Source organism: Labeo rohita, chromosome 7, assembly GCF_022985175.1.
Source record: "Labeo rohita strain BAU-BD-2019 chromosome 7, IGBB_LRoh.1.0, whole genome shotgun sequence".
NCBI lineage: Eukaryota > Metazoa > Chordata > Actinopteri > Cypriniformes > Cyprinidae > Labeo > Labeo rohita.
This window is the reverse complement of record NC_066875.1, coordinates 8400055-8427986: the sequence shown is the minus strand read 5'-3', so window position 1 is coordinate 8427986 and position 27932 is coordinate 8400055. Positions and strand designations below refer to the sequence as shown.

Here is a 27932-nt window from a genome sequence, read left to right as displayed (position 1 = left end):
TTTGCTATTGTATTGTGGAGTGACACTTTCATACACTTTTCTATACTCTTCTGATTATATAATGGTAAATATTACAATATCATAGCACAACAACAGTGATCAGCAATAATGAGAAGCCTAATTATTACTCACAATAAAAATAATAAGGTCATACAGATCATACAGATCATAACACAGTCTCAGAGGTAAGGATTATCCTTCACCTCAAATGTTTGTCTTTTCAAATGCAAGGCAAATGTTAGATCACAATAATTTGGAACCATAGTTTATTATAGTCTAGACTAGTCATAAATACAAAGTGCCAACACAGCTTGTCGTTGTGCTCTGCTGACACTAGAGCTTATTGGATATATCTGAAGCCACAAAATTTGAGTATGGCTGATGATCAACTCTTAGTGTGAGTTCTGAACCTTCCATACAGAGCTGTCACCACTTCGACCTGCTAGAAAATCAGGTAAGTAGGTTCTTCTAGGTTCATTTTGGAGTGTTTGTATTATTATGCCATTTAAATATATTATGTCAAGCAATATATTGTATTGTATTAAAATAGTTACTTTTGGGGTATTTTTCTAAATGAACAAACATATGTAGAGAGAGTTTTCTATTTGAATACATTTTAAAAAGTAATTTACTCCTGTGATTTCAAAGCTGATTTTTAGCATCATTACTACAGTCACATGATCCCTCAGAAATCATTGTAATATTCTGATTTGCTGTCAAAAACATTTATTATTATGTTGAAAACAGCTGAGTTTTTTTTTATTTATTTTTTTCAAATTTCTTTGATGAATAGAAAGTTCAGAAGAACAGCATTTATATGAAATAGAAATGTCTTAATCATCACTTTTGATCTATTTAAAGCATCCTTGCTAAATAAAAGTATTCATTTCTATAATTTGTAATAATAAATGCAGGCTTGGTGAGAAGAGAATTCTTAAAAAAAAAAAAAATCTCACTGTTCAAAAACTTTTGACTAGTAGTGCATATATAACATTTGTGATTTCCATGTCTGTATTCTTACCTCCATAAATCCTAAGATGTCCCAGAGAGCTAAAGATATGACACTTCTACTACTTCTGATCATGATGTATGGCCCGAATGGTGGAAAACTACAAAAAACTCAAAGAGGTAATAAACGGTTAAATCCTTCTTCCTGAAATAAGAAATACTTTATTTAAATACTTGATTTCCTTGTATTCAGAATCTGTACTTTGACAACTTTTGTTTTAATAAGGAAAATATTTGCATACAATTTCCATAGACATTCACATTAAGTAAATTCTCATACAGTGGATATTTTGTTTTTTAGATGTAAGGGAGACCGAGTCTGGGCTTCTAATTCTTTTAAGCAGCTATATTTAAAAAATATATATATATTGTATTGTATAACAGAACCTGCCATTAAACAGTCTATTAAAGAATTTCCCTCAAAATTCAGATAGAAAAACTAAATTTAACAGCACCATAAAAATGTAATGAAAAGACTCATCTTTATAAATATGATATAAATGTTTTATAAAATTACAGCCTGTTAAATTGTAACAACCTGTGACCCATCCCATCTTGATATTATGAGTGATACTCATATGGGCCGAGTCGGACTTAGATCAGAGACTGAGTTGAATCAGAGTCCAACCTAACAGTACTGTTTGTCAGTATCTTAACCTTGTTTTAACCTCTACTACCAGAAAAGGACAATGTCAATTTAAATGTAACAAAAGCAAACCTCTATTGCATTTTGCAATTTTCATTTTTGATTTCACATCATCTCATAATTAGTGTCCTGCTCAGCAAAAAGTCATTCAATAAAGTTGATTTACGTATTGTGACGTATTTGAGATTGAAACAACCTTCAGAATGTGAAAAATTATAGGGCGGGACTTGACTTTATTTATTTATTTATTTATACTTTTTTTATTACACAATAAATGTATATATTCAAGCTGGGGGTGGGAGGGTAGCTTGGTGAATAGGACATGAAGAGCAGAAAATGCATCTCTTATCTCTGTTTATGGCTGTGTGTGTTTTGCATAGGTTTTATATGACAAATGGTTAGACGGATGTTAGTTGGATGAAAATGAGGCTGTGAGGGATAAACCTAGTCTTTACAATGGCATGCAGTGTATAAAAGCCCTATGTGTACCATAACTCACAGCCAACTCATAACTGTTTTATTTTTGAATGCATTTAGAGTTAATAAATTACATGATGTAAAAAATAATTGACAATGGGATTATTAGATAATAATGCACACCCAAGGTGGTTTTGGACCCATAAAATCTATTGTCACAAAGACGTTAGAAACATTCTTTTTCATTGAAGCTAGAAGCTGCCACCAAAAAAACAATAACTTCTATACAACAGCAAACAACTAAACTAATGTAAGTTAAATGTTCTCTGCTCTGTAAGCAGTTTTGCAGCATGATTCAGAAACCCTCCACCTTCCCCCAGCTCCACCTGTATAGATCTGCTACGAGGTGATTTATGTACGCTATGGGGGTTATTCAGATATGTTATATGTGCAGCAGCAATATTTCTTACATACAGCAGCGTGTTGTGGATATATTGGCAGTAGCAAGTCTCGGTACTTGCTTTGCCACAGCAGCAGCGTAGCAGATCTATTCCGGCAAGACCAAATACATTTACACTGTCATGTACATTACCATGCCAATGCCTCTGAGAGTTGTCATGACAGAAATAATAATTTTAATCAAAAATACTAATGAAGTAGGTTTTTACGTTTTTTGATAGGTCTATATAGTAAAGGCTACTAGTGAAATAGCTTACTAAAGGCATTTAATGAAGTAATAAATGTAAAAATAAAACACTGCACAATTTTTACTGAATGCATTAAATATAAATTATTCTTATTAAAGTTACTGAAGTAATTCAGTCAAGAGCAGTGAGTGATTTTCTATTTTTCTTTTGTTGTGTGGTTAACATTTATGACACAGTCAGCAGCAGTAGGTTTACGCTGCTGTCGCTTTAAGACTTGATGCATAGATCATACAGTTAGGGTATGTCGAAAAACTCACATCTCATTTTTCCTTCCAACTTCCTACTTCGCTGCAGAATAACAGTGTTTACAAAGTGAACATGAAAAGAAGGTCAAACATCCTTTACAATAAAAAAGGTGAAACAGCAATGTAGGATGATTTTGAAGTTAGAGGAGAAAATGAGATGGAAGTTTTTCGACATACCCTACTGACCAAGATTACACAGAGTATGCATGTGCATTTGCAGAGCTAGACAAGACGATCATTTGAGGTTATAAAGTACATAAACTGTACTTAAAAAAAAAAAAAAAAAACTTGACTCGAAGAGTAGCAACATCTTCAAGCAATATTAGTGCTCCTGAGTTAAATTTCTAGTGTTTAAGGGTATGAATACTTTATTTTTTTATACTTTTTTATTTTTAACAAATTTGCAGAGATGATAAAAATCTATTTTTTGCTTTGCTGTTATAGTGTATGGAGTGAAGATTGATGTGGAAAAAAGGTATTTAAAGCAGTTTCTTCCATGACAACTCTGAAGATTTTAGCATGGTAATGGAAATGACAATGCTAATGTATTTGGTCTTGGCAGAATAGATCTGCTACACTGCTGAATTACTGCTGCTGTTGGTTATCGCTGTATTCGTCGTAGATTATTGCTGCTACTGCTGCTGCTGCTGCTGCTTCAAGCAAGTACAGGAACTTGCTACTGCCAAAGCATATGGCGATATGGTGCTGTGATTATTTAAGACATACTGCTGTTTCACAAATAGCATATAAAATACAGATCTATACATGTGGAGCTGGGGAAGGTGGAGGGTTTCAGAGGAACTCTGAAAGTGTGCTGCGAAAAGCTCAAATGAATGCCAACCAGCCACTTAAAGGTAAAGGTGTAAACTCTTTGGCTGTGTATGCGATGTGAACCAATCAGCCAAGTCTTATTAAGGCTGTGAATATCATCAGTTCTGTTAACACGTTCAGCCTGCACCATCTAGAGTCTCATGAAAGAACCATTTTCAGAAACATAGACTGCCTGGAATCCCTGTTGAAAAAAAAAAAACAGCTTATGCTGTTGTTTCAACAGGGGTCTCTAGAAGTACACTTTGCTAAAGCAAAGAATCCTGAAACATGACCCACCACTTAATAAGAATCAGTTTTCACATAATACACATTTTTGTGTATTTCATGTGACAACTAGCCCCAGTCTCCCCTACAACACAACTTAAAACTGATAAGCTCATTTAAATACTTACATTTCACTGTGTAATTATGTATTTTCTCTTTGTCAGGTCAAGCAACATTAGCTCTGACAAATGACACAATAGAGACGAGAATCTCATTTGGAACTGAACACAATGTTACTATTTTGGACACTGCAGGACAGTTAGTTTGTAATTCAAACAAAAAATCATGTTATATTGAGTGCTCCAGTCACAATTTATTTGAAAACGTAAGCTTCACAGTACTGGAAAAATTGGAACTGACAATAATAAATGTGGAAAACACAACAATTGACTTCAACATAAGTAAGCAAGACTTTAACCAGTTACACAACAGCTTTATAAGAAATGCATTGATTATGATAACTTGGTGGTTCTCAGGACATAACATTTTCCTGTTATCTATTATAGTAGTAAATCAAACATCATGCAGCTGTACTGTGGTAGACTGTTTGCCTGATGAAATAAGTAAGCTCCTGACAAGGAAAGAGAGACAAATGAATATCCCAAAAGACATGAGAAATATTCTCAATATTAAACAAATGTGCAAAGAAGTGATCTTTCATGAAGCTGTTCTGGACACCTACATTAGGTAAATATAACCTTGTTAAAGATTTTAAAACACACAATTATTTAGGTGGATGGTCCAAACCCTGTTCCTGGAAGTGCCTAACAATGCATCAGATGTGCAGATTAGGAAATGTGCAGTTTTGTGGCTGTCTCCAAGAGCAGGGTTGGAAACACTGCTTAGACCTTTTGCCTCTTTTTGTTTCACGCTTATCTCACCTTTATGCAGAGTGGAGAAGAAAGCCATCAACAGCATTGTAAATATGACTATTCCTGAGCAATCCAAGAACTACTATGAAGAGGATATTTCCATGACTGTGGTTAAGATTTATTTAAACACAACAAATGGTTTTGTACCAATCGCCGCTCCAAGCGTAAGACTCTTGCCCCATACCGTAAATGCTAAAAGTCAAAGCTGACATAATTCTGTAAACTGCTAAACTGCTGTGAGTGATTTCTGCAACACCGGCAGTCACCTTGGAAAATATTTTTCCATCTCAATTTTGTCCATAGATAAAATTCAAAAACTGAAGTCTTCAAAAACATTAACCAGACTCAGAGGTGAATCATATCATTATAAATTTTGGTTTGAAGAAAGAAAAGCACTTAAAAATCACACAAAAATATGTTTGCCTTGCATGACCAAAATAGCTGCTCAAAGGCATTGCCAATATGGCTGCAGAAGTGAAAACAGGAGAAAATGTGAAACTAGTTGCAGGATGACTTACTAAACAAAACAAGGAAATACCAGGAGACAAACTAGGCAAGATTACAGGCACCTACACACATTTAATAACTGACAAAGAACAAGTGAAACACAGGGACTATCCACCTTATTCTTCAACGTGGAAGTAAGCCTATGGGCAAGACTTCAGGCTCATTAGCCGCTATAGGGAAATAACAAGAGTAGTAACAACATGCAGTAAACGGTAAAACTGCACTATAAACCAGTGTGTTCATAATTAGGATAATACATTAAAATAACATGGTAAGACACACCAACTTTGCAATATCAAGCAGCAAAATGAGCTGTTTTATACAGCTAAAAAAAAAAGCTGGATACGGATGAGTCTGGAAGCCAGACCCATAAAATATAAAAAATGGCCATACCCACTCTTACAGGAAAAATTAAGTGGATATATACACAGGGCTAACAAGACACATTTAGAGTAACTAATCATAGGGAACAAGACTACAAACTGACTCCAAAGAAAGTACAGGAAACATCCAGAAGAAAGTCCAGACAAGACTCAGGGAACATGTAACAGCTGTGGAGTAAAATGACTTTCCTTAAATATGTGTTGGGTACAATGGGGCTAAAGGCACACCTTAAGAAAAAAATGTGTTGTTCATTATGCCTAAAATGCATAATTGCAAATATAATATATGCATAATAGCATTTTCAAGCCTTTTCCAAACGTTTCTCAGCAACGCTGAAATGTCAGAAAACATTAAATTAACTTTTTTAAATTTTTAACAATTTTTCTGGCAGGATCATTTTATTCAGGACAATCCAAGTCGCACTCACTCACCATTATATCTCTGATCTAAAATACATCTGCCTTCATGCCTCAAGTTGCCACAAACAGGGATCACGAGTAAATTTTCTGTCGTCTTTGCAGGACTCTAGTATGAAGAGTGTATAAGGTAACAATTCTGTAGCAGCAATGTAAAAGTGAATAGCACTTAACAGGTACAGTACCTGTATAAACATATGTATATATTGGAAGAATATACAGTACGTAACATTACTAAACGTGTTTTTAAAAACTTACATTTTTACAGTCCACACTACAACACGAAAACTGCATTTTCAAATTTATCCACTTTGGAGAGAGTTTTTCAAAAAGCTCAGTTTTCCTTAACAAAAGTGCCATCCCAGTGTGGACAGAAGGCCGTAACGGAGAAAAAGATGCGTTTTCAAATCAAAGAATTTATTAGGCCTAGACAAGTACTTTTATGAATTTTTCCTCCTTTGTTAAAAAAGTAAAAAAATAAAAAATCTCCATAATTTGAATGAACTATGAAGTCCTGGAAAGAGCATGCCAAACCAGTAGGTGGCTATATAACTCCAACCGTAAAGCCATGTTGGCCAATCACAAGCTAAAATCAACTTTCACCAGAGTTTCTGAAAATCTTCATCTTGACAGTTTTCAAAATGGTTCGCTTTCAGTGACCTGATACTGTGTTTGCATGTGGACAAACGGGCAAACAGCAACAGAACAAGCTGCAGTTTTTAAAATACTTGTGTGTTATGCATACATATCTATCATATTTGAACATAACCCAACTAATAAAAATTCCTAAACACAACATTAGGCCCATTCTGTGTCATTACATTCACAGTGCTGGGACGTCCCTTTCAAAGAAAGTCAGTTCACTCTGCGGCAATATTAGCAATGCCTTTGAGCAGCTATTTTGGTCAAAAACAGCTCTTATCTATTTGTATCGAAATATTGAAATCTTAAAAAAAAATTTAATTACATTTTTAATTACAAAGCGCCAAAAGGTCATTTTGGCGCTTTTTAGGTGCTACCTCTGAGTCCGACAACATGGAAAGCTATGAGTAAAATGTCACGTGTTGTCATGTCGGAATGACGGTAATTATGACATGGCGTGAAGGCAGCATAACAGCAACTGAAGTGACACAATGATGTTATCAATTGTCATTGGGCTCTTTTATTTAGAAAGCGTGACTTTATTTACAAGACCTCCCATATTATGTTTTGCGCACTTGAATTAGTTCATCCTGGGTCATTCTAAACCCTGGATAAAATGAATCCTAGAGATTCACACTGCTTGTAATTTACCTGGGGTTGCAGTCCCCAGGTAAAATTTACCAGTTGCAATCAAAATTATTCAACCCCTCAGAGCTGGCAGGCATAGTGAACAAGCTTTTCTGAAGATCCATGATTTTATAAAAATTGCATCTATAACAGTTTACTGAAATATTAAAAGTGATATTGTCAATATATAATGTCATATTTTTGAGTTATAGGATTTTTTAATAATACAGTTATGTCATAATTATTCAACCCCTGTTCAACATTGCTGTTTTTAAGTCACTTAGTTGTATGGTGGGGAACAAAATTGTCTTACAACACAATTAAGTCCTTAGAAACTCTTTTAAAAAACATAATTAGCTTGAGCTGTTACACACACACATAAACTTAGCCCAGGTATATGCTGAAGTTGAGTAGCAAAAATGGAGCTCTCTCAAAAGCTATAGAGAAGATTAGTTTTATTACTTTAGAAAGTCTAAGGATACATTTCCAAGACATTAAAAGTTTGTAGAGACACCGCTGCCAGTCTTATTCCTTAGCTTAAAATATGTTGTACCACAAAACCTTTCAGGCTGTTGAAGAAAAAGCACAAAATCATAATAAATTTAATCAGAGCAACTGAGAAAAACTTCCAATGTACAGCCAAAGACTTGCAAGATGACCCAACGAAAGGAGTAAAAACATTTTAATGCAGTGTATAAGGAGAACACTAGACAAGTATGGCTTTCATGCTGAGGCATCTTGCCTAATACCACTCTTGACCAAGAAGAACAAAAAGGCTGACTTGAACGTGCTAAAATTAATTTGGATAGACCTGTACCTATGGAGTTTTGGAAGAGTGATGTGACCAAACTGGAACTTTTTGAACCCATGGAACAGCGGTATGTCTTGTGCAAAAAAAGGCATTTGTTTATGCGCAGAAGAACACCATCTCCATCATCAAACTGTAGCAGGAAGTGGAAATCATGACGGTATGAAGGATATCACAGATTCTTTGAAGTATAAGGCCATTTGGGCAAGAATTGTGATGCCTTTGATGCAAAGACTGAAGCTGATGATCAATGAATTTTCCTGCAGGACAGTCATCCCAAAGTATAGATCCAAATCTACTTATGTTTGGTTCAGGGATCATGGTCTTAGAATGTACTTGAGTGGCCTGTTCAGTCTCCAGATTTAATTCTTATTGAAAATATACAGTAGAATTTAAAGAAAGCAGTGGCAATGTGAAAACCAAAGATTATCAGTGATCTGGAAGCTTTTTCAGGCGAGGAGTGGGCCAAGACTGCAGTAGTGACAAGAAACTTCTAAGCACCTACAGGCAGCGTTTATTGGTGGTTTTAAAGACTAAACAATTCTGTGCAAAATGTGACTTTTGGGGGTTGAATAATTTTGAACATGAATGTTTTGAGCCGATTTAAATTTTATCATGATTCACGATTGTTACATTTTCAGAATCACTCAAATGTGTATTAATAAACTTTCTCTAATAGTTTACGGATGCCTTTGTTGAATTGTTTTCATAAAATTTTGTTCTCCGCAGCTAAATGTCTTGCAGGTCAAGGAGTTTGAATAATTTTGATTGCAATTTTGAATGGCTATCACAGACCAATGCCGACAGGAATGACATTTGATGTAATGCATAATTTTATTGCCGCTGTATATTTAATGTATTACCTGAATGCATAGGTTTTTTATTGAAAGGGTGAAATGCTATTTCTTAATTCTTTTTTCTGTCCCAGTTTCGGGGATTAAAGGGCCTGACTGCATCACGCCACTGCATTTTATGCACGATTATCCTAAAAAGAAATGACTTACAGCAGGTTTTTGATAACATCTGGTTTCAGCTTCATTTTCTGACACTTCTAAACAATGTAGATCATATATAACTATGTATAGAACAATGTATGATATATAGGAATGTAAAAGATGCTAACTACTCATGTTTTTGCATTAAAGGTATTAAATTATGATAAAGTAGCTGACACATTCATCCCAGTTGAGCCTTTCAAAAATGAGACCCAGAACAAAATCGGCGTAGTTACCTACAATGCTGATGAGCACTTTAAGGTTCAAATCACACCCACTTTTAATGTCTCTATTCTTCTGTTGAGTGTCATAGCAATTAGAAAACTGTGGTTCTTGTCACACAGTTTCTTTAGTTTAAGGTAAGCTTACTGTCTTTTTTTACAGACTAAAGTAAGAAATAAATTTTTTACCTCCAAAGTCATACGGATTGAGGTCCCTGACCGTGACATTGCAAATTTAAAGAAACCACTTAAAATGAACTTCAAAATTAATTCCACAAAGGACCCATCTGCAAGTGTAAGTTTAAATAGAATTTTTAAAAATTTGCAAATTGGCCAAAAATGTCCTGATAATTATTTATTTATGTTTTGTATTTTTATCTAAAGACCTACACTGTGTCCTGCCAGTTCTATGATGAAAAAGGTAGTTTCAATGAACAGTCTTATATGAGGCACATAGGTCTTTTAGTTTTGTATTGAATTTAGTTAACTGTTACACAGGAGACAAAACCTGGAAAACGGATGGCTGTGAAACCGCTATGATCAGTGATGATGTTGTGGAGTGTTCCTGTGATCATATGACCCCTTTTGCTGTGCTTCTGGTGAGTTCTGAAATATCCACTAATAATTAAGTTAAAGTAGCACTTTGAATAAATCAGATAATATTTCACTCCCCATCTCATTTATATACCTTATTATCTATAGGTTGACTTGAAGATATCCAAAAACCAATGGGAAATCTTGTCGTATATAAGCTATACAGGTTGCAGTCTGTCTGCGTTCTTTTCTGCCTCCACTGTCCTGATGTTCATTTTCAACGGGTGCCGTTTCTTCTGTTTTGAGTTGATATAAAAGTTGTGAAACGTGACTAATTTTGAAGATGCTTCATTTGCATCCATTTATGTGTGTTTTTGCAGCAATGCAAGGGCAGAAGTGTCCAGCAGCATTCACGTGTCTCTGAGTGGTGCTCTGTTTCTCCTCAACATGAGCTTCATGTTCAGCGAGTGGGCCGCCACGTGGACAGTGAAAGAAGTGTGTGTGTTTATTGCTGCGACTATACACTACAGCCTGCTGTGTTCTTTCACCTGGATGGCTATTGAAGCCTTGCACCTTTACCTTCTTCTCATCAGAGTCTTCAACATTTACATCAAACACTACATGGTCAAGTTGTCCCTGATTGGATGGGGTGAGCATCAAGAGTAAATGCATAACAACATAAAAAAAAAAAGAAAAAACATAGCAGGTAAAACAGACTTGCAGGAAGCATTAAAGGGATGCTTCATGTAACAATGGAAATTTAAACCTCAAAATGAAATTTAAAAGGCTCATCGGATGCTAAGTTCACATGTTGTTTGAACATTAATGTGTGTTAGCAATGTATGTACAAATCTGCCCTATAATGATACCAATCCATGCAGTGGTTTTTAATTAATCTGTAAAAATAATATCCCCTTTTTCAAATCAAGCCATTCTTAGATGCCTGTCGTTGTGGCGTCACACTGACAGAGGCCGCTCACATGATAGTTGATTGACATGAGCGTTTTACCTCAGACCAGCTGTCACAATTCACCCTCTTTGTTTCGATGCCAGAGCAGGGATGTAGACAAGAATATCTCCGATTGAGCGATTGAGGTGTTGTGTTGCTGGATGTAATAATGAACATAGTGGTCGTCATTTACTCCCGACATCTGAGCCGCTGAACATGCAGTGGATTATGTTTGTTTGTGAAGGGAATGCGCCTCCTGATCTACATATATCCGTCTATGTTCGTGCAAATCTTTGCAGCAGAATTAAAGATAAGGGTTTTTTTTTTTATAAATCTTTGTGATCGCCTTTCCTAATAATGTGCTAGTTAGCAAGTTTAGCGGCTAAATGCGGCTAAATGTGGCTAAAGTAAACAGGCTCGTCTCCCCACAGAGAGAAGAGAGGGGTGGGGCTAGCAGAGCTAATTTGCATTTAAAGCAGCCTCGACCAGAATCAAATGAATTTTGCAGAGCTGATTTTGGCAGGGTGCTAAAAAGGGTGCTGTTTTACACAACCATTAAGAATTTTTAACCAAAGTATATTATAGACTTTTCCTTAAGACCCTAAAGAATCATATCAACTTGTGGAAAATGGGCATCCGATGACCTCTTTAAAGGAATAGTTCACCCTAAAGAAAAAAAAAAAAAAGTGCTCGAAATGTACTCACCCTCAGGCCATCCAAGATGTACATGAGTTTTGTTCTTCATCGGGAACAGATTTGGAGAAATTTAGCATTACATCACTTGATCAGAATGAAAGTTCAAGCAGCTGATAAAAACATCATAATTATCCACAAGTTACCCAGACAACTCCAGTCCATTAACACTGTGTGAAAAAGCTGTGCGTTTGTAATAAACAAATTCCTTTTACATCAAAATCAACAACGGTTTGAAGTTAAAAGCATCTTAATGATGCATGCAGCTTTTTGATTCACAAGATGTTAACTAGGGCAATTCGATTCGATTCAGTTTGATTACCAGTATCATTTTACATATACAGTATATCAGGATCAGTACATGCCAAATTTTCTCAAGGAAAATAAAATTTCTCAACTAATGCTGTAAAATATACATGAGAGTCAGTTGGTACTACATTATCTATAACACTGAAGGTTAAAATTAACTAACTTGCATACAAATGCTTAAAGGGGTCCTATTATGTTCTTTTACAAAGTCTTGATTTTGTTCTGGGGGTGTACTAGAACATGCTCTCATGCTTGGTGGTTCGAAAAACGCATTATTTTTCACATAATTTACATTATTACAATACATTTCTCCCCAGCCTGGCACAAATGGCTCAATTAGTTTAATGAAGGCCTGCCTTTTGAAAAACAAAATGTGTTGTGATTGGTTATAGCTGTCCCAGTTAGTTGTGATTGGCGACACAGCTTAGACAGTGTTTCAGTACTGCCACGCCCCTTGCCAAAGCAGCAAGTTCCATTTGTTCCATTACAGTTAAGGATATATTAAGGTATAGTTGATGCTACAGTAGTGTTGGGTCCTATCGTCAGCCTGCAGATCGCCGATACATGATATTATCGTGCTAATTTATTTCATTATTTACATACTTAGCTTCATTGCTCGAAACCAGCTCCAGCATAAGGCTAAAGCAGCCTAATGTTTTTAATATGACTTAATTTGTATTTAACATGACAACAATTGAATAAAAACATTGTAAGTTACTAATTATAATGCTTACATTTTCTTAGTTATTGAAAAAGCAGCTACAGAAAATGAGCAAAGAACATTAACATTATCAAAGAGCATCATCACTGATTAGCCTAGCCTAGTCTAGTGCAAGTTTATGCATTTTAAAAAACACTCGCGTTATAAGTGAAGCTATCTACACTGTATGATGAATAAATCTCCTACAACACACTGCACGCATCTGCGGTGCATTAAACAATGCTCTAGTCCAAAGGAGCCATTCGTTGAGGTTCTTGAAAAGAGATGTCTTTTTTAAAATTGAAATATCTCCCTTTGTTTAAGTGTAGTAAGTTGTACTCTATTTTTAACATACCTTTGGATGTTTATATATGTTCATTTCATGCTGAAACTGGTTTTATTTGATGTATGCTTCGCGCTTCAAGTTCTCTTGAACTGAGGCACTACAGAGATCCATCACTCCACATTAAACAGGGCCAAAATGGAATTAAATTTTTTTAATACCGTATTTAATGGACAGAATTTGAAATTTGAGACTTTGTCTCATATCAAAAGTAACAAAGTACAAAGCTTATTGCGATTTCTTGGATGGGAGGTGTGCTACAATATTCCATGAACTGAAAACAGGCTAGACTAATCGTTTTTTGGGATTTAAGAATCTATGTTGTTTCGTAAAAATGAGAATCTATTAAAATCAAGGAATCAACATTTTTAACTGATGGGCTGAAATTGTGTTGATTACTTGTATTCAGCTCATTTTCATCATTTTCTTACAAACAGCTCCATTTGTAGAAAAAATAAAACCATAAAAAGCAAGCAAATGGAACCTTGAAATGTGGTGGTTCATCCTGTGATCTTATCCTCTTGACAGGAGTCCCTGCTGTTATTGTTGGATGCTTGCTGTCAGTTAATAACATTTATGGCATCAGCAATAGTATATTATCTGATACTAACACAACAAATCAAATGTAAGTCTTCACATTATAACTTTGCATTAGATACAGACAAATGTAATTAAATTATGTAGCACTCTTTGCCAGTCAATCAAATTTAAATGTACATATGAAGTACAGCCGTCTCACATTGTCAAACTTTCTTTTGTACAATACAGTTGCTGGATCAAAGAGCCTCGCGTCCTGTATGGCGTGAGCGTTTCCTACTTCAGCATCGTATTCCTGTTCAACTTAGGAATCCTAATCACAGTGTCCAGACAAATATTTAAGCTACGAAAAATGGGCAACAGGCACAACAAGATGCCAGTTTGTAAGGATTTAGGCACAGTGCTGAGCCTCATGTGTCTGCTGGGTACAACATGGGGTTTGGCCTTCTTCAGCTCTGGATATACCAACTACCCGATACTCTACCTATTCTGCATCTTAAACACAATGCAAGGTAGGTTTACTCAGGGTACAAGAGAGAATATGTGGGTTAATGACATACTAGTGTTCATGATAAAAAAACACATATTGTTTAAAGGGAACCCTGAGTATTAAGATTTGTATGGCTTAAAATAACAAATGATGTCTCTCACTTAAATATGTAGTAGAAAACCCATGAAAGTTATATGAAAGTATATGTAGTAGAAAACCCATGGGTTATTAAAAAATCAACATTGTTTTATACATATTTTGGACTATGGGGGGCACCATTATTTTGATTACATGAAATGGCTGCACTCTACTGGCACTACCTGTTGCTATTTTTACAGCAACACAACTCGGAAAATAAAATACTGATACAGTGCTACATTTTGCGTTTTTTGGTTGCAATATGAAGAGAAGCCCTGATGCATTTAACGCTTTTAGTCACAACAACGCTAGTCTGGAGGATATTGAAATACGAGAGACCGAGTTGATTGTTTCCCTGTTTTAAACCATAAGTGGAATAATACAATGATATAAAGACAAAAGAAAAAGGAAATGGAAACTTTTTGAAAACTAACAAAAAGGTGGACTGAAACATCATATTTGTCTGTTTACAGGGTTTTACATCTTTGTGTGGATGTGTGCTGTAGCGAGGAAAAACAGTACGCAAACACCTCATTCCAAGTCTACATCCACTCTGGACACCTCCAAATAAGATCCTCTCATGCAGTTTTCTTACTAAAACCTCTGACATGGTTTTACAAGAACACAACCCTTACGAAAAAGAAGTTTATTCAAGTGTGCTATTAGTATACTTCTTTTAAACTAAAAAAAAAGAAGGTATACTTTCATTTAAGTATACTTAGAAAAAGTCTAAATATATTTTTGTACTCAGAGAATCCATGTTTTCATTGTTATATGGAAGGGGGCGCTATTACACATCTTCTGTACAGAATTTTCAAAACACAAACAAAGAAGAAACCAAAACAACCCATGTTTCCACATATTTTTAACATGACCATCAGTCATTCATAGTCTTTCTTCAGATTTTTGTTCAAAATGTTGTTTATTTATTTCTTTTTTCATTATTACTTATGAAATTACCCACATTCAAGTGTTTATAAAAATATAAAATGTTTTTGTTTACAAGCAGTCCTTTCTTTTGATGTTTTGTATGTTCAGATATTCATATAACAAAATATTCAAAATAATACGTAAATAGGGACATGGTAGTATACTTAAAGTTTAAAGGAGAAGTCCACTTCCAAAACGAAGATTCACATATAATGAACTCACCCCTTGTCATCCAAGATGTTCATGTCTTTCTTTCTTCAGTTGTAAAGAAAATATGTTTTTTGATGAAAACATTTCAGCATTTTTCTCCATATAATGGACTGGTATGGTGCCCCGATTTTGAACTTCCAAAATGCAGTTTAAATGCAGCTTCAAACAATCCCAAATGCAGTTGTAAACAATCCCAGCTGAGGAAGAAGGGTCTTGTCTAGCAAAACGATCGGTTATCTTCATTAAAAAAAATACAATTTAAATACTTTTTAATCTCAAACACTCGTCTTGCCTTGCTCTCCATGAACTCTGCGTATTGTGGCTCAAGACAGTTAGGGTATGTCGAAAAACTCCAATTGTATTTTCTCCCTCAACTTCAAAAATCATTTCAAAATCATCCTACATCACTGCAGAAGTACCAACACAGTCTTTGCAAAGTGAACATGCAAAGATGATCAAACACCCTTAAGAGAAAAGGTAAAACAGCAATATAGGATGATTTTGAAGTTGAGGGAGAACATGAGATGGGAGTTTTTTGACATACCCTAACTGTCATGACCTGGAACAAAACAGTCCAGGCAGAGTAAGACAAGACGAACGTTTGGCATTAAAAAGTATATAAATTGTATTATTTTTATGAAAAGAACCGATCGTTATGCTAGACAAGACCTTTCTTTCTTGGCTGGGATCATTTACAACCACATTTGGGATCGTTTGAAGCCGCATTTAAACTGCATTTTGGAAGTTCAAAATCAGGGCACCATGGCAGTCCATTATATTGAGAAAAATTAAAAAATGAAATGTTTTCCTCAAAAACATATATTTTTTTTTTTTACGACTGAAGAAAGAAAGACATTAACATCTTGGATGACAAGGGGGTGAGTACATTATATGTGAATCTTTGTTTTGGAAGTGGACTTCTCCTTTAATGTAAAATTCACTTAAAGAAAACTTATGAGTATAATGCGATATAAAACTACAAAACTAGAAGTTTACTGCGATAAACTTCGCAGTACACTTTAGTAAAAGTGTACTAAAAATGCTACAAGTATTTAATTAGTAAACTATCAGTATACCTATAAGTTCACTTTTAGTATAGTTACAGTACAAACTAAAACATAGATATAAACTAGTTGTGTACTCAAAGTTTACTATACTTAAATTATACTTAAATGTATAATTTATATACTAGAAAGTGGGCCAATTTTGTCCCAAGGAGTACTGAATACACTTAAGTATACACTTACAAGTATACTACTAGTACACTGACATTTGTATACTTACTACATAAAGTATACTTAATAATATACTTGAACTTTACTTAAGTACTTACTTACTTAATGAAATAAAATTAAAGTATACTTCTTTTTGGTAAGGGAAGTTCCAGTTCACCCACAGAAATGCACACTGGGGTTTAAAAAAAAAACAAAAAAAAACATGCAAACTATAAATGGCAACCTTGAGAACGTTTCATCATGAGCTTTTTTTTGTTTGTTTGTTTGCAAGTGTACTTCCTTTGGAGTAATAACAGCACTTTAAAAAAAGAAACAAGCCTCTTTGTAGCTGTAGACATACTTAAACCTTAATTTATGATCTAACATATCTAATCTAATGAAACCTACTTATCATATCTAACAAAAATCTTAAAAGCTGTGATTTGTAAATACAAATGATAAATGTGCAGTTGTTGTATTATTAGTGTTTTTTAATTTATAATAAACCTATAAGTCTGAAATGCTGTGTTGAGCCTATTTGAAACACATTACAATAATATAATTTTATATATGTGCATTTAAATGTTTTATTGCATTTTTTTTATCTAATTAATTCTAAATTAGAAATGTCTGGATTTTTTTTCACTGTAACATTACATGTTCCGTGTTGGTAAGTACAAATTGGTAAGCTTCCAGTTAAATGTATCATGGTTCTTTATGAAGTGAACTTAAAACTGATGTTGGACAGAAAACCACAGCAATCACATGAGACCTGCTTTTCAGAGACAAGAGTTGACAGAGTCTAAACGCACTAGAGGAATAGAGCACTCGACGAGAGAAATGAGAGGTTTACACTGTTTTGTTCTTTGGATATTCTTTGCCACAATACGGACTGGAGAATGTGAGTATGAATATGCTACGTTTTAACTCAGAAATATTAGTATAATCATGTAATTTTAACTCGAAAAGAGTGACTGTTGATCATAGTCACGTTTACTCTGTTGTGAAAATTATTGTTTTTATAAATGTGAAAAAGTTTTGTGATAATAATTTGGATTCAAATAACTGATTACAATACTATTTACTTCCCATGATGTAATTCATGTTTACAGGTGTGCTTTGTCGCATGGTTCCAGGACAATGTCAGAAAAATGTGCACCCAGAAAATAATATTCTGTTGTGAGTTTTGTTACCTTGTTAATCGGGTAACAACCCAGCTAACAAAATATGTTCTAAGAATATTTTGCTAACTGGCTTTGTAAACATTAGAGTAAACATGAAATTCTCCATTTTATCATTTATCATCATAATGTATGAGATGGACAGGTAATATTATATAATGTTACAGGTATAAAAAGAATGTATTTTTTAACAGGTGTATTGAAGCTGGAATGAGAAATTGCTCGTTTGGAATGCTTAGGTCTCCAAAACCAGACTATTTCTCTAAAACAATTTCCTCAGAGGTAAGACTAAATAGCAAATGAAAAAAAAAAAAAAAAACATTTACTGAACCTAGAGACAAAGTAAATTTTTTGTATAGTCGCATCATCTACATATACTATAAACAGTTATTCTATACATGGAATATTAGGTTCAAAACAGTGGTTACTGTCTGACTGACTAACTTTAAAAAAGACCATAAAGCAAGAAATGAAGTTTAAGTGTCAGCAACATATTCAGCAGCACAGGAAGATCAATTTGGTCAGGACGCTGGATTGTGTTTTCACCTTTTTTTTCTCAGGAAACAGTCGATACAAATAGAGGATATGTAATCCACATCTAAGATGAAGCATTACAGAGGAGCAGCAATCGCAAAAACGTGAATTTGATTGTGTCTCTTCTCAGCGATACCTTATTCGGGGTCAGCAGCAGTTTAGACACCAAGGTATCCAGAATTACTGTATGTCTGTCCTTCAAAGCCTTGTTTATTTGTGTCTAATATAATTTGAATTTATCTTCTTTGGGCAAGATCTGTATTTCATAACTTGGTGGTTTGTTCTTTGAATCATTTGTCATTGTGGTGTTGACAGAGAATAGAAATGACCCAGATAAATCAGGCCCATTATTACATGGGCAAAGTGTGTTGGGCATTTGGCTTGGTGAGAAAGAAGTTCACAACCTTTCTCAGCCTGTTCAACTCAGATTCTTAAATAACATCAATCAGGTGAGATGCTTTCACATCACACTACACTGCAAAAAAATCCGTAAAAATACAGTACGATATACCCTAATAATTAAAGTAAATTTTCCGTTTTTGGTTTTTACAGGTGTTTTTCCGTATTTTTGAATTACGCTTTGCATTGTGGGAACAAGAACGTTGGTGGCTTACATAGGAGCGAAAACAGTGAAGAGGAGACGCGGAGAGTTTCTCGGTCAAAGTTTCGTTTTAGTGTCGGCTTTCGAATTTGGGAAACATGTTTTTCATATACTCTTCGTGATAAAGGAGTTATATGTCACATAAATTGTTTACGTAAGGTTAACTTAGTTGCTGTCTGGCTTGTTTGGCAAATGAACGTCGCACTCAACATTTCTCTGCATATCGTCAGACATCTTCCTCGTGGAGTTTTCTGCCAAATGAGGTAAGTTTTGACCTTTTATTGTCTGTTTTACACACACACGGAAGATAAAATGCAAAACACAAGTTGATTCGGTAACGTTACTAGCAAGCTGTCTGTGAAGCGACTGTGTACACAGAGGCGTCCGACGTGCGGTAGCCGCGCCAGAATGCCGCTTCAGGTCAACGTGCCGGTGTTACACCAAATTCGGTGACCATCGTATTCTGTGACCCTAGTAGGCGCTGTTGTCACTGTTTGGCTTAAACTCGATCACACTGGCGGATTGGGTACGCAAACAGCGTAACTTTAAAATATAGGTGAGATCTGTGACACGTTCATAAAATGTTCGCGCGTGAACGGGCTTGACGCCTCTGCACATTGTATGAGCGCGTCAGTACAGTCTGGTAATGTGTAACCTCCTTTATTTTATAGGCTATCCAAAGATTTTTGGTCTAAATATGCGCAGGACAGCTGTTACATTAAATAATTTGTATTTATTTTTCATTTTCTAATACTTTTACATTTATAAAAATCTACCTCTTATTTTTTATTTTATTTTATTTTATTTTATTTTTTTTCCCCCTCTGCTTATGTTTTAACCTTAAGTGTTATGCAGGCTACTGTAGATCCTCTTGAATGTTCTCCTATATATGTTTGTGCAGTTTCTTTAACTGCTAAATAAATAAATAAAAATTAAAGTAGCTGTGTGGAATGTTTGTTTAGAAATGCTGGTTATTTAATAGGCTTGTTAAACCAAATTATTTCAGGAGATAAAACACAATCCAATTGTTTGCAGAGCAGCATATTTTTGCATCTTGTATGCAACAGAAACATTTAAAAATGTTCATGAAGCTAATGTCACAGACTACAACAGACTACTAATCTATTTAAAAGGGGTATCAGAATTTGTGACCCCATTGTTATGTGTTTGAAAATTCCTGACACAATTAAACCATTTCAGGTAATTTATCTGTCCTTGCATGTATCTTTTTTGTTTGTTTCAGAGTTCAGATGCAAAAGCCCCTAAATCCATCTGACATATTTTTTTAAAATTAGCATTTCTTTCTAGCTACTTTGTATAGGTTTCTAAGCAAGTACTGGTACTTTTGATTGGGCTGAGGCTGGAATTTAGAGAGTTTGCAGTAAAAGTATTTGATGTATACTGTGTCAGGAGCATTTACTCAGTATCATTATCTCTCTATCATATATATACGTGTATATATATATATATATATATATATGTGTGTGTGTGTGTGTGTGTGTGTACCTGGTATTTATCACGTTATGGGGACCAAATATCCCCACAAGGATAGTAATACCATTAAATTTTGACCTTGTGGGGACATTTGTGTTTTCATGAGGAAACAGGCTTATAAATCATACAGAATGAGTTTTTTATTTTTTTTTTTTTTGAAGAAAGTAAAAGTCTGCACAGTCTCCTGTGAGGGCTAGGATTAGGTGTAGGGTAGCTGTAGGGCGACAGAAAATACAGTTTGTACAGTATAAAAACCATTACGCCTATGGAATGTCCCTATAAAACATGGAAACACAACGTGTGTGTGTGTGTGTGTGTGTGTATACGTATATATATATATATGGACAAACGATTTTGTTACTCTCACTAATGACTTACTGATCACAGTTATCAAAGAACACTGTATTGTAATTTTTGGGATCAAGGCTATATTTCAAAATATATAATTGTGCTTACATGAACAGTGACTAAATCAGCACTTAACAAATTAAGATTCAAGTAGCTTTATTGCCATGGTTTTACAAACCATTAACAGCACTCTAATTTTATTAAGTGTTGTCAAATTTACAGGCAGCAAACACTGCACAAAATTATTTAATTTATACTTTATGCTATTCCCTTACCAATCATGCAGAAATTTGAGGCTCTCCTCTTTATGATGTAACACTGATGTTGTGTCAGCATTTTTGGGATATTCCCCCACGAGAAGATACCTCTTAAGCTCAGTTACCATGTTAGAATCCATTATGCACTGTTGTAACTTGCAAATAATCCTACTAATATATGCACATCAGTCAAGTTAGTCCTTAGTATTACCAGTGGACCATGAGTTATTTTCTAACTTATAAGGTGAAGACTTTAATTGCTTCATGTGTGATGCCAGCTTCAAGAGCTATTTTATTTGTTGCCTGTATTTTTGTTCATTTTTATTTTGTTAGGCTATGGTAGCTCTTAAAGTAAGCAGTATTTCTGTCTCGGAAGCTTGTATTGTGGCATTTAGGGGAAAATTATCTGAACACTTCCACAATAAATGAAAATGAATTGTACTCCTTGTTGCTGATACTCATTTATCTTGCGTTGCTTGTCTCTGCTCCTTCACTGGGCTGTAACAAATATACCCCAAAATAAAAATGAACAAAAATACAGCTGTCATCCCTATCTGTTCCAAAAGAGAAGAAAAATATATTTCTTCAGAACAAAAAACTGCGTACTTTACATGCAATCAATGCATTACCTTTTAATACAATACAATAGTAATGATAAAAAGATCAAAAGGAATTCTACTACAAGCATTGTCTCTCTTTACAGTTTACCTTTTAACACTAATATAATAATAGTAACAAAAAAGATAGAAAAGCCAACAACAAAATGTTGTGTGTATAAGTATAACGACTAGCTTTGAAACAATAGCACCTCTGTGTCTTCTTAACACTGACTTTTTGTGACTTTTTAAAAGATGCAAGCACGCAGAAGGAGCCAATCCGCTTCTCCAGTCAATTATGAACAGGAACCTGGAGTAAGGGAGAGAGAGCAACTGGACAGAGAGAAGAGAGATAATGCACACAAACCACAATTTAACCCCATATTTTTAATTAAATAGAAATTAAAGTAACTGTAAAAATAAAAAGTATTAGAAAATGAATAAATAAAATAAATGACAATTTAGTATTGTAAAAGTTGCATTGTTCATATTAAAACTTATTAAAGTTTTTTTTTTTTTTTTTTAATTATGTATTAATTTATTTAAGTACACAGTACATTTGTTGGACATCAAGTGTTTCTGTGTTAAAGATTTTCCCTATATATGAAGAGTTCATTTGCAAAACTCCGTAAAATCATGATCTTTCATTGTGCATAGATAAATACAATGTGCACGAGCGCCAAACAGTTGCGTTCACACGCAAACAATTTATGAACGTGTCACAGATCTCACCTATATTTTAAAGTTAGCCTACGCTGTTTGCGTACCCAATCCGCCTGTGTGATCGAGTTTAAGCCAAACAGTGACAACAGCGCCTACTAGGGTCACAGAATACGATGGTCACAGAATTTGGTGTAACACCGGTAACGTCAGCTCCTCGAGTTATCTGTCGCACTCTAATGGACAAATGCACACGATATTATGTCAAAATGACCGTTGTGTTTCTTTCGTTTTCTTTTCTAATGACAGGATGTAATTGCTGCTGTACTGTGAATCTCCAGCACACCTGCATTCTTATCATGGGTTTGTATTCTGTTTTGTTAACAGTTTTATTTAACATTAGTGTTAAGTGTCAGAAAGAAAATGGTTATTGGGTAAATTATTTTGTTGACTTTCACAACAATGTGAAGTTGTTTGCTGTTTGATGCGTCGGAAGCCATGTCACAGACAACGTGCTAACGTTACCAAAATGATTGGATTGATTACTTTGATGTTATCATCCTTGTGTGTATAAGGTGTGTTCAAACTGCTTGTCATTTTATGTATATGGTAATTTTGTAATGTCTTTTGTGTTTAAGGCGATGGACAGTTCAAGATTGCTGTCGTTCAAGAAGTTAATGACCACTGTTGCAGTTGTAAGCTACAAATACCCAGAAAAGTCGGCACTTGCATTGGAATTCATACAGAAGTAAGCAACACGTATGTTATGAAACGTGTATCTGTTTATTTAATTGAAATAATGAACTATACTGTAAGACACCGATGACCTGACAAGCTCGTATGACAGATGTAAATGGAGACTATTGGAAATGTAAGTTAAGCGATTTATAAACAAATATTTTAATTGGCAAGTATTAGGGTTAGCAGTTAATTTAATGAACTTAAAATACTGTATGATTGATTTTCCATCTCCAACCTTCATGTTACTCTGTAGTTCAGTTTCATTTATTTCATTTTTATAATTATCCATTTCTTTTAGAGTTTTCCTGTGAAGAAATCCTAAATGAGGGTTGAGATGAAGGCAACCAGGTGGGTTTGTATTTTATTTCATTTAACATTAGTGTTCAATATTGAAAAGAAATTGAGTCTTTGAGTCATTTATTCTGTTGACTTTTACAACAATGTGAAGTTGTTTGCTGAACACGCCTTCAAAGGTGTTCAAAGATGCTTGTCGTTATGTATATGGTCATTTTGTAATGTCTTTTTTGTTTAAGGTGATGGGCAGTTCAAAATTGCTGTTGTTTGAGAAGTTGATGAACAAATCTTCTTTCCTGTTGCGGTTGTGAGCTACAAAATACCCAGAGGAGGCGGCACTTACTCTGGAATTCATACAGAAGTAAGCAACACGTATGTTATAAAAAGTACATAAAGCATTTGGTCGTGTTGCTGTTTATTTAGTTGAATATAATTAAGTATATTTTAGGACATAGTTGATTTGACAAGCTCATATGACCGATACAGATGGACACTATAGACTAACAGTTGGAAAGTATTATGGATTGCAGTTGATTTAATGAACTTACTTACTTTTCCACTCCAACCTGCATATTACTCTGTAGTTCAGTTTAATTCATTTCATTTTTTTTGTCATATCCATTTCTTTTAGAATTTTCCTGTGAAGAAATCCTGAACGTGGTTTGAGATGAAGGCAACCAAGTGGCTATGCATTCCTCCAAGACTCTTGCATGAACAATTTTGAAAATCCATGTAATATTTGAGTTTTTAAATTGAAAAAAAAAAAATGGCACTTGCATTAAACATGCAGTTAAATGGGAAATAATACATCCCCTATAATGAATTGCATCACTTCAATGATATTTCTGTTACAATGAACTTCAAAATTCAACTGGAGTCACATACTTTATACCTTTCTGGACCTTGAAAATGGTAGTTGCATAGACAATCAATAGAGGGACAGAAAGTACCCAGATTTAACTAAAAATACTAATTTGTGTTCTAAAAATGAATGAAAGTCTTATGGGTTTGGAATGGTATGAGGCTGAGTAATTGACTAAATTAACATTTTTGTGTGAACTATCCCTCTAAACAATATTGTTTTCTCTTATAAGAAAAAAAAGTTTTGAATCTTGACTGTTTTACAGTTTGAAGTTGAAAGTGACCACTTTTTAGTACAACACCTGTATTGTACAGATGCGCATGTTTTCTTTTTTTTTTTTTTAAATTCTGTCTGTTACTGTTTAAAGCTAAACTGTCTTTTACAATACAGGCATTTTGCCTGAGTTGACACATTGTTAAATTAATTGAGTATTTGATATTGTTTAGTGCTAACCCACTTAAGGCAAACAAAAGCCATTGAATGCACTTTTAAGAATGTTTACATGAAGTAAAAATAAACCATGTTCAATTTGTATTTTGTGCTGGATTTATTTGCTATATATATATATATATATATATATATATATATATATATATATATATATAAATACACCATTAAAACAGAAAAAGTCCTGTTTTTTTTTTTTTTACCGGTGGCAGACTGTAAATTAACAGACTGTAAATTTATGGTACAAAGTCCAGGTAATGAGCTGCCAGTACTTTTTCCGTTTTTTTACGGATTTTTTTTTTTTACAGTGTATACTGCAATTGTAAAACCACACCCGGACCCTGTGGATTTTGTTTACGAGTTCCCCATTTTCACTTATGTAAAAGTGTATTTTTATTATTTCAGAGTCAACATGGAATCTGTGTCTACTGGCATTTCGATAAAAATGGCAAAGGTCAGTATGATTTTCATATAATCTTCAGAGGCAAAAATAAACTTGTAGCTACACACCAGGGAGTGAGCCTATAGTCCCCCTTGGGGTAATGTCCCGGACAGAACAAGAGCTTGAACAGATGAGTTGTGTAACGCATTCCGAAAGAAAAAAAAAATGATCTTCCTTATGTTGTATAAGGCAAATCTACAGGAAAGGGCAGTTTTAGCTGACCATCAATCACAACTCCAAGGTTCCTGGCTGTCCTGGAAGGTGTTACACTGATGCGCCTAGCTAGATGGAAAAACTGTGAAAAATGTTCTGTCTTAGCAAGGTTGAGTTGAAGGTGATGGTCTTTCATCCAGCCAGAAATGACTTTTAGACATGCTGAGATGCGATCAGCTATTGCCAGATCATCAGGATGGAATGAAAAGTAGAATTGAGTGTCATCAGCATAGCAGTGATATGAAAAGCCATGTTTCTGAATGACAGAACCTAGTGATGCCATGTAGGGAGAGAAGAGAAGTGGTCCAAGAACTGAGCCCTGAGGGACCCCTGTAGCTATGTTGCGACTTGGATACCTCATCTTGAAGGACCTATCTGAGAGGTAAGCCCACTGATCTATATATAATGACTGGATCGCTCATTGCGTTCTAAACTGACGTAAGGCAGTAAAGCCACCGGAAGTGTTAGATCCGCCATCTTACTATTCCCTACCAGCAGAGAGCTCCACTGACTCACAGCCAACCCGCTGACCTAAATCACTCAATTTTAAGAGTATCAGTCATACAGGACTAGTTTTTATGATATGTGTGTGTAAATTAATTTTTACTTTTTACTTTATTCATTTTTACTAATCTTATCTGCAGTGGTTATCATCTTTTCGAGCAGGATAAGCAATGTTTTGAAATCGTTCAGGTGGGTGTGTCAGCTGCGCACTTGCCGACACAGTTCTGATCTAACACAAAAAATATTTCTTAACGTAAGGAATTATGCAGGAAATTGTAAACATGAACATACAGTACTGTGCAAAAGTCTTAGGCCACTAGTATTTTCATCAGCTAAAAAATGGTTTAAAGTCAGTTAAAGTCGGTCTTTTGCTGTAGTGTGTCAGTAGGAAATATCAGATTACATTTCCAAACATTCATTTTGCTATTAATCATAATAATCCAGTGAGATTTTTGTTTGCACAAGGAGTCTGTGCTCTGCACAGAGATCTGATCTCATCATCATCCAGTCTGTCTGGAATGACATGAAGAAACAGAACAAACTCAGACAGACTAAATCCAGAAGATCTGTGACAAAGTCTCCAGGATGCTTCAAGAAACCTACCTGCAAAGCTGCAGCACTGTTAAAAGTGTTAGGCACTTGTGTAAAAATGCTGTAAAATGAGGATGCTGTCATAAATAGATTTTCTTTATCAATTACCTTCTATTAACTAAATGAAATCAACATTTGGTGCTACCATTCTTTGCATTTACAGCAGCTTTTGCCCTAGGTGCACTTGCGCAATTTTTTTCAGGTAGCTTTGCAGGTAGGTCTCTTGAAGCATCTTGGAGACGTTGCCACAGTTCTTCTGGATTTACTCTGTTTCAGTTTGTTCTGTGTCTTCATGTCATTCCAGGAAGACTGGATGATGATGAGATTAGATCAGTGTGGAGCACTGGCTGTTGTCAGACCTCTTGTGCAAACAAAAATCTCACTAGATTATTACAGTTAATGGCAGAATGTTTGGAAATGTAAACCGATATTTTTTACTGACACACTACAGCAAAAGATAGAAATAACTTACTTTAAACCATTTTTTAGCTGGTGAAAATACTAGTGGCCTAAAACTTTTGCACAGTACTGTATATCTGGAATTCGTATCGGAAATTGATTCGAATATACAATAAATAATAGAATACAAGCCTGTTGTATTGCTCTATGTTGTACTGAAATTCAAATCTTGGAAATAAAGCTTGATGTCTTTAAATCCGTACCAAATGTAATTAGTCAGCGTTATTTCTCCAAGTTATGATGTGCATATTTTAATGTCCCTATAAGTGACCAACACTACCTGATTTTGCTCCATTTCATCAATGAAAATAGTCTGAAACAAAGTCACAACTAAACCGCATCTCTATTCAAACACAGCTGTGTTCCGTTTACGAATGAACTGGCGTGAGTCATTGATTCAATTACCCATTCGTAAAGAGAGTCGCTTCATTCCTGAATAAATGATTCAGTGATAAAATCAGTGATTTACCGCCACCTGCTGACAGTTTTAGTTTCATTTTTAAACTTTCATTTTCATTTTATCTTTTTAGTCATTTAAATCATTTGATATTCCTATATTTAAAATGTTATATTTAACATTTTTTGCATTATTAACGTTTATTATTAACATTTATCTCAACATGAATGTTATGTAGGCTGAATTAAACGTTTAAATCATTACCTGTTTCAAAATGATGTGAATGAAATGCATTCCTACATGCATTTAGCCTGTACGAATAAAAACACTATAACAAAACAGCATAAATAATTAATAACTGTACAAGGCAAATTATATGTATACAAAACATAAATCTTTCAGTTTTCAGAATGAGCATTTTGTCATTTGTTAACATGGTGAACATCCGATGTTTATCATGTTCCTCCGCTGTTCGCTACTATATGAACGTCTTTTTAATAAGCAGAGGGAATTCCGGACATTAAACAAATGAACGTTTACATGCTTAGGACGTTTGCGTTCTATGACGTCATGAGCAATCCAGTTCTCTATTATAGATCAGTGGGAAAGCCCCAAACCACTGGTGTGCAGTTCCTGAGGATCTGGTGGTTAACCATGTCAAAGGCTGTGGAGAG

The 27932-nt window shown here is 34.7% G+C and overlaps 1 protein-coding gene and 1 long non-coding RNA gene across 2 annotated transcripts; both read left to right on the top strand.

The window, feature by feature from the left end:
- The first annotated feature begins 428 nt into the window (after nucleotides 1-428).
- Nucleotides 429-15400, top strand: LOC127167730 (adhesion G-protein coupled receptor G2-like). The gene is made up of 14 exons (XM_051113924.1): nucleotides 429-454; nucleotides 1038-1128; nucleotides 4283-4519; nucleotides 4625-4805; nucleotides 5010-5154; nucleotides 9520-9630; nucleotides 9754-9885; nucleotides 9975-10011; nucleotides 10089-10189; nucleotides 10293-10408; nucleotides 10505-10773; nucleotides 13647-13743; nucleotides 13887-14167; nucleotides 14757-15400. The coding sequence occupies exons 2-14, from the start codon at nucleotides 1038-1040 to the stop codon at nucleotides 14852-14854; spliced, it is 1896 nt and encodes a 631-aa protein (XP_050969881.1). The 5' UTR covers nucleotides 429-454; the 3' UTR covers nucleotides 14855-15400.
- Nucleotides 15401-22571: 7171 nt separating this feature from the next.
- On the top strand, nucleotides 22572-23403 carry LOC127167734 (uncharacterized). The gene is made up of 3 exons (XR_007828020.1): nucleotides 22572-22671; nucleotides 22947-23056; nucleotides 23348-23403. It is a non-coding gene; the product is annotated as an uncharacterized LOC127167734 (long non-coding RNA).
- Nucleotides 23404-27932: the final 4529 nt, after the last annotated feature.

Bases quoted from the DNA above. Each gene is read 5' to 3' on its own strand.
- LOC127167730 (XM_051113924.1), top strand. From the start codon at position 1,038: ATGTCCCAGAGAGCTAAAGATATGACACTTCTACTACTTCTGATCATG. The intron at 4,520-4,624 runs GTAAGCAAGACT...TATCTATTATAG, and splicing joins AACAATTGACTTCAACATAA to TAGTAAATCAAACATCATGC. The intron at 10,190-10,292 runs GTGAGTTCTGAA...TATTATCTATAG, and splicing joins CCCCTTTTGCTGTGCTTCTG to GTTGACTTGAAGATATCCAA.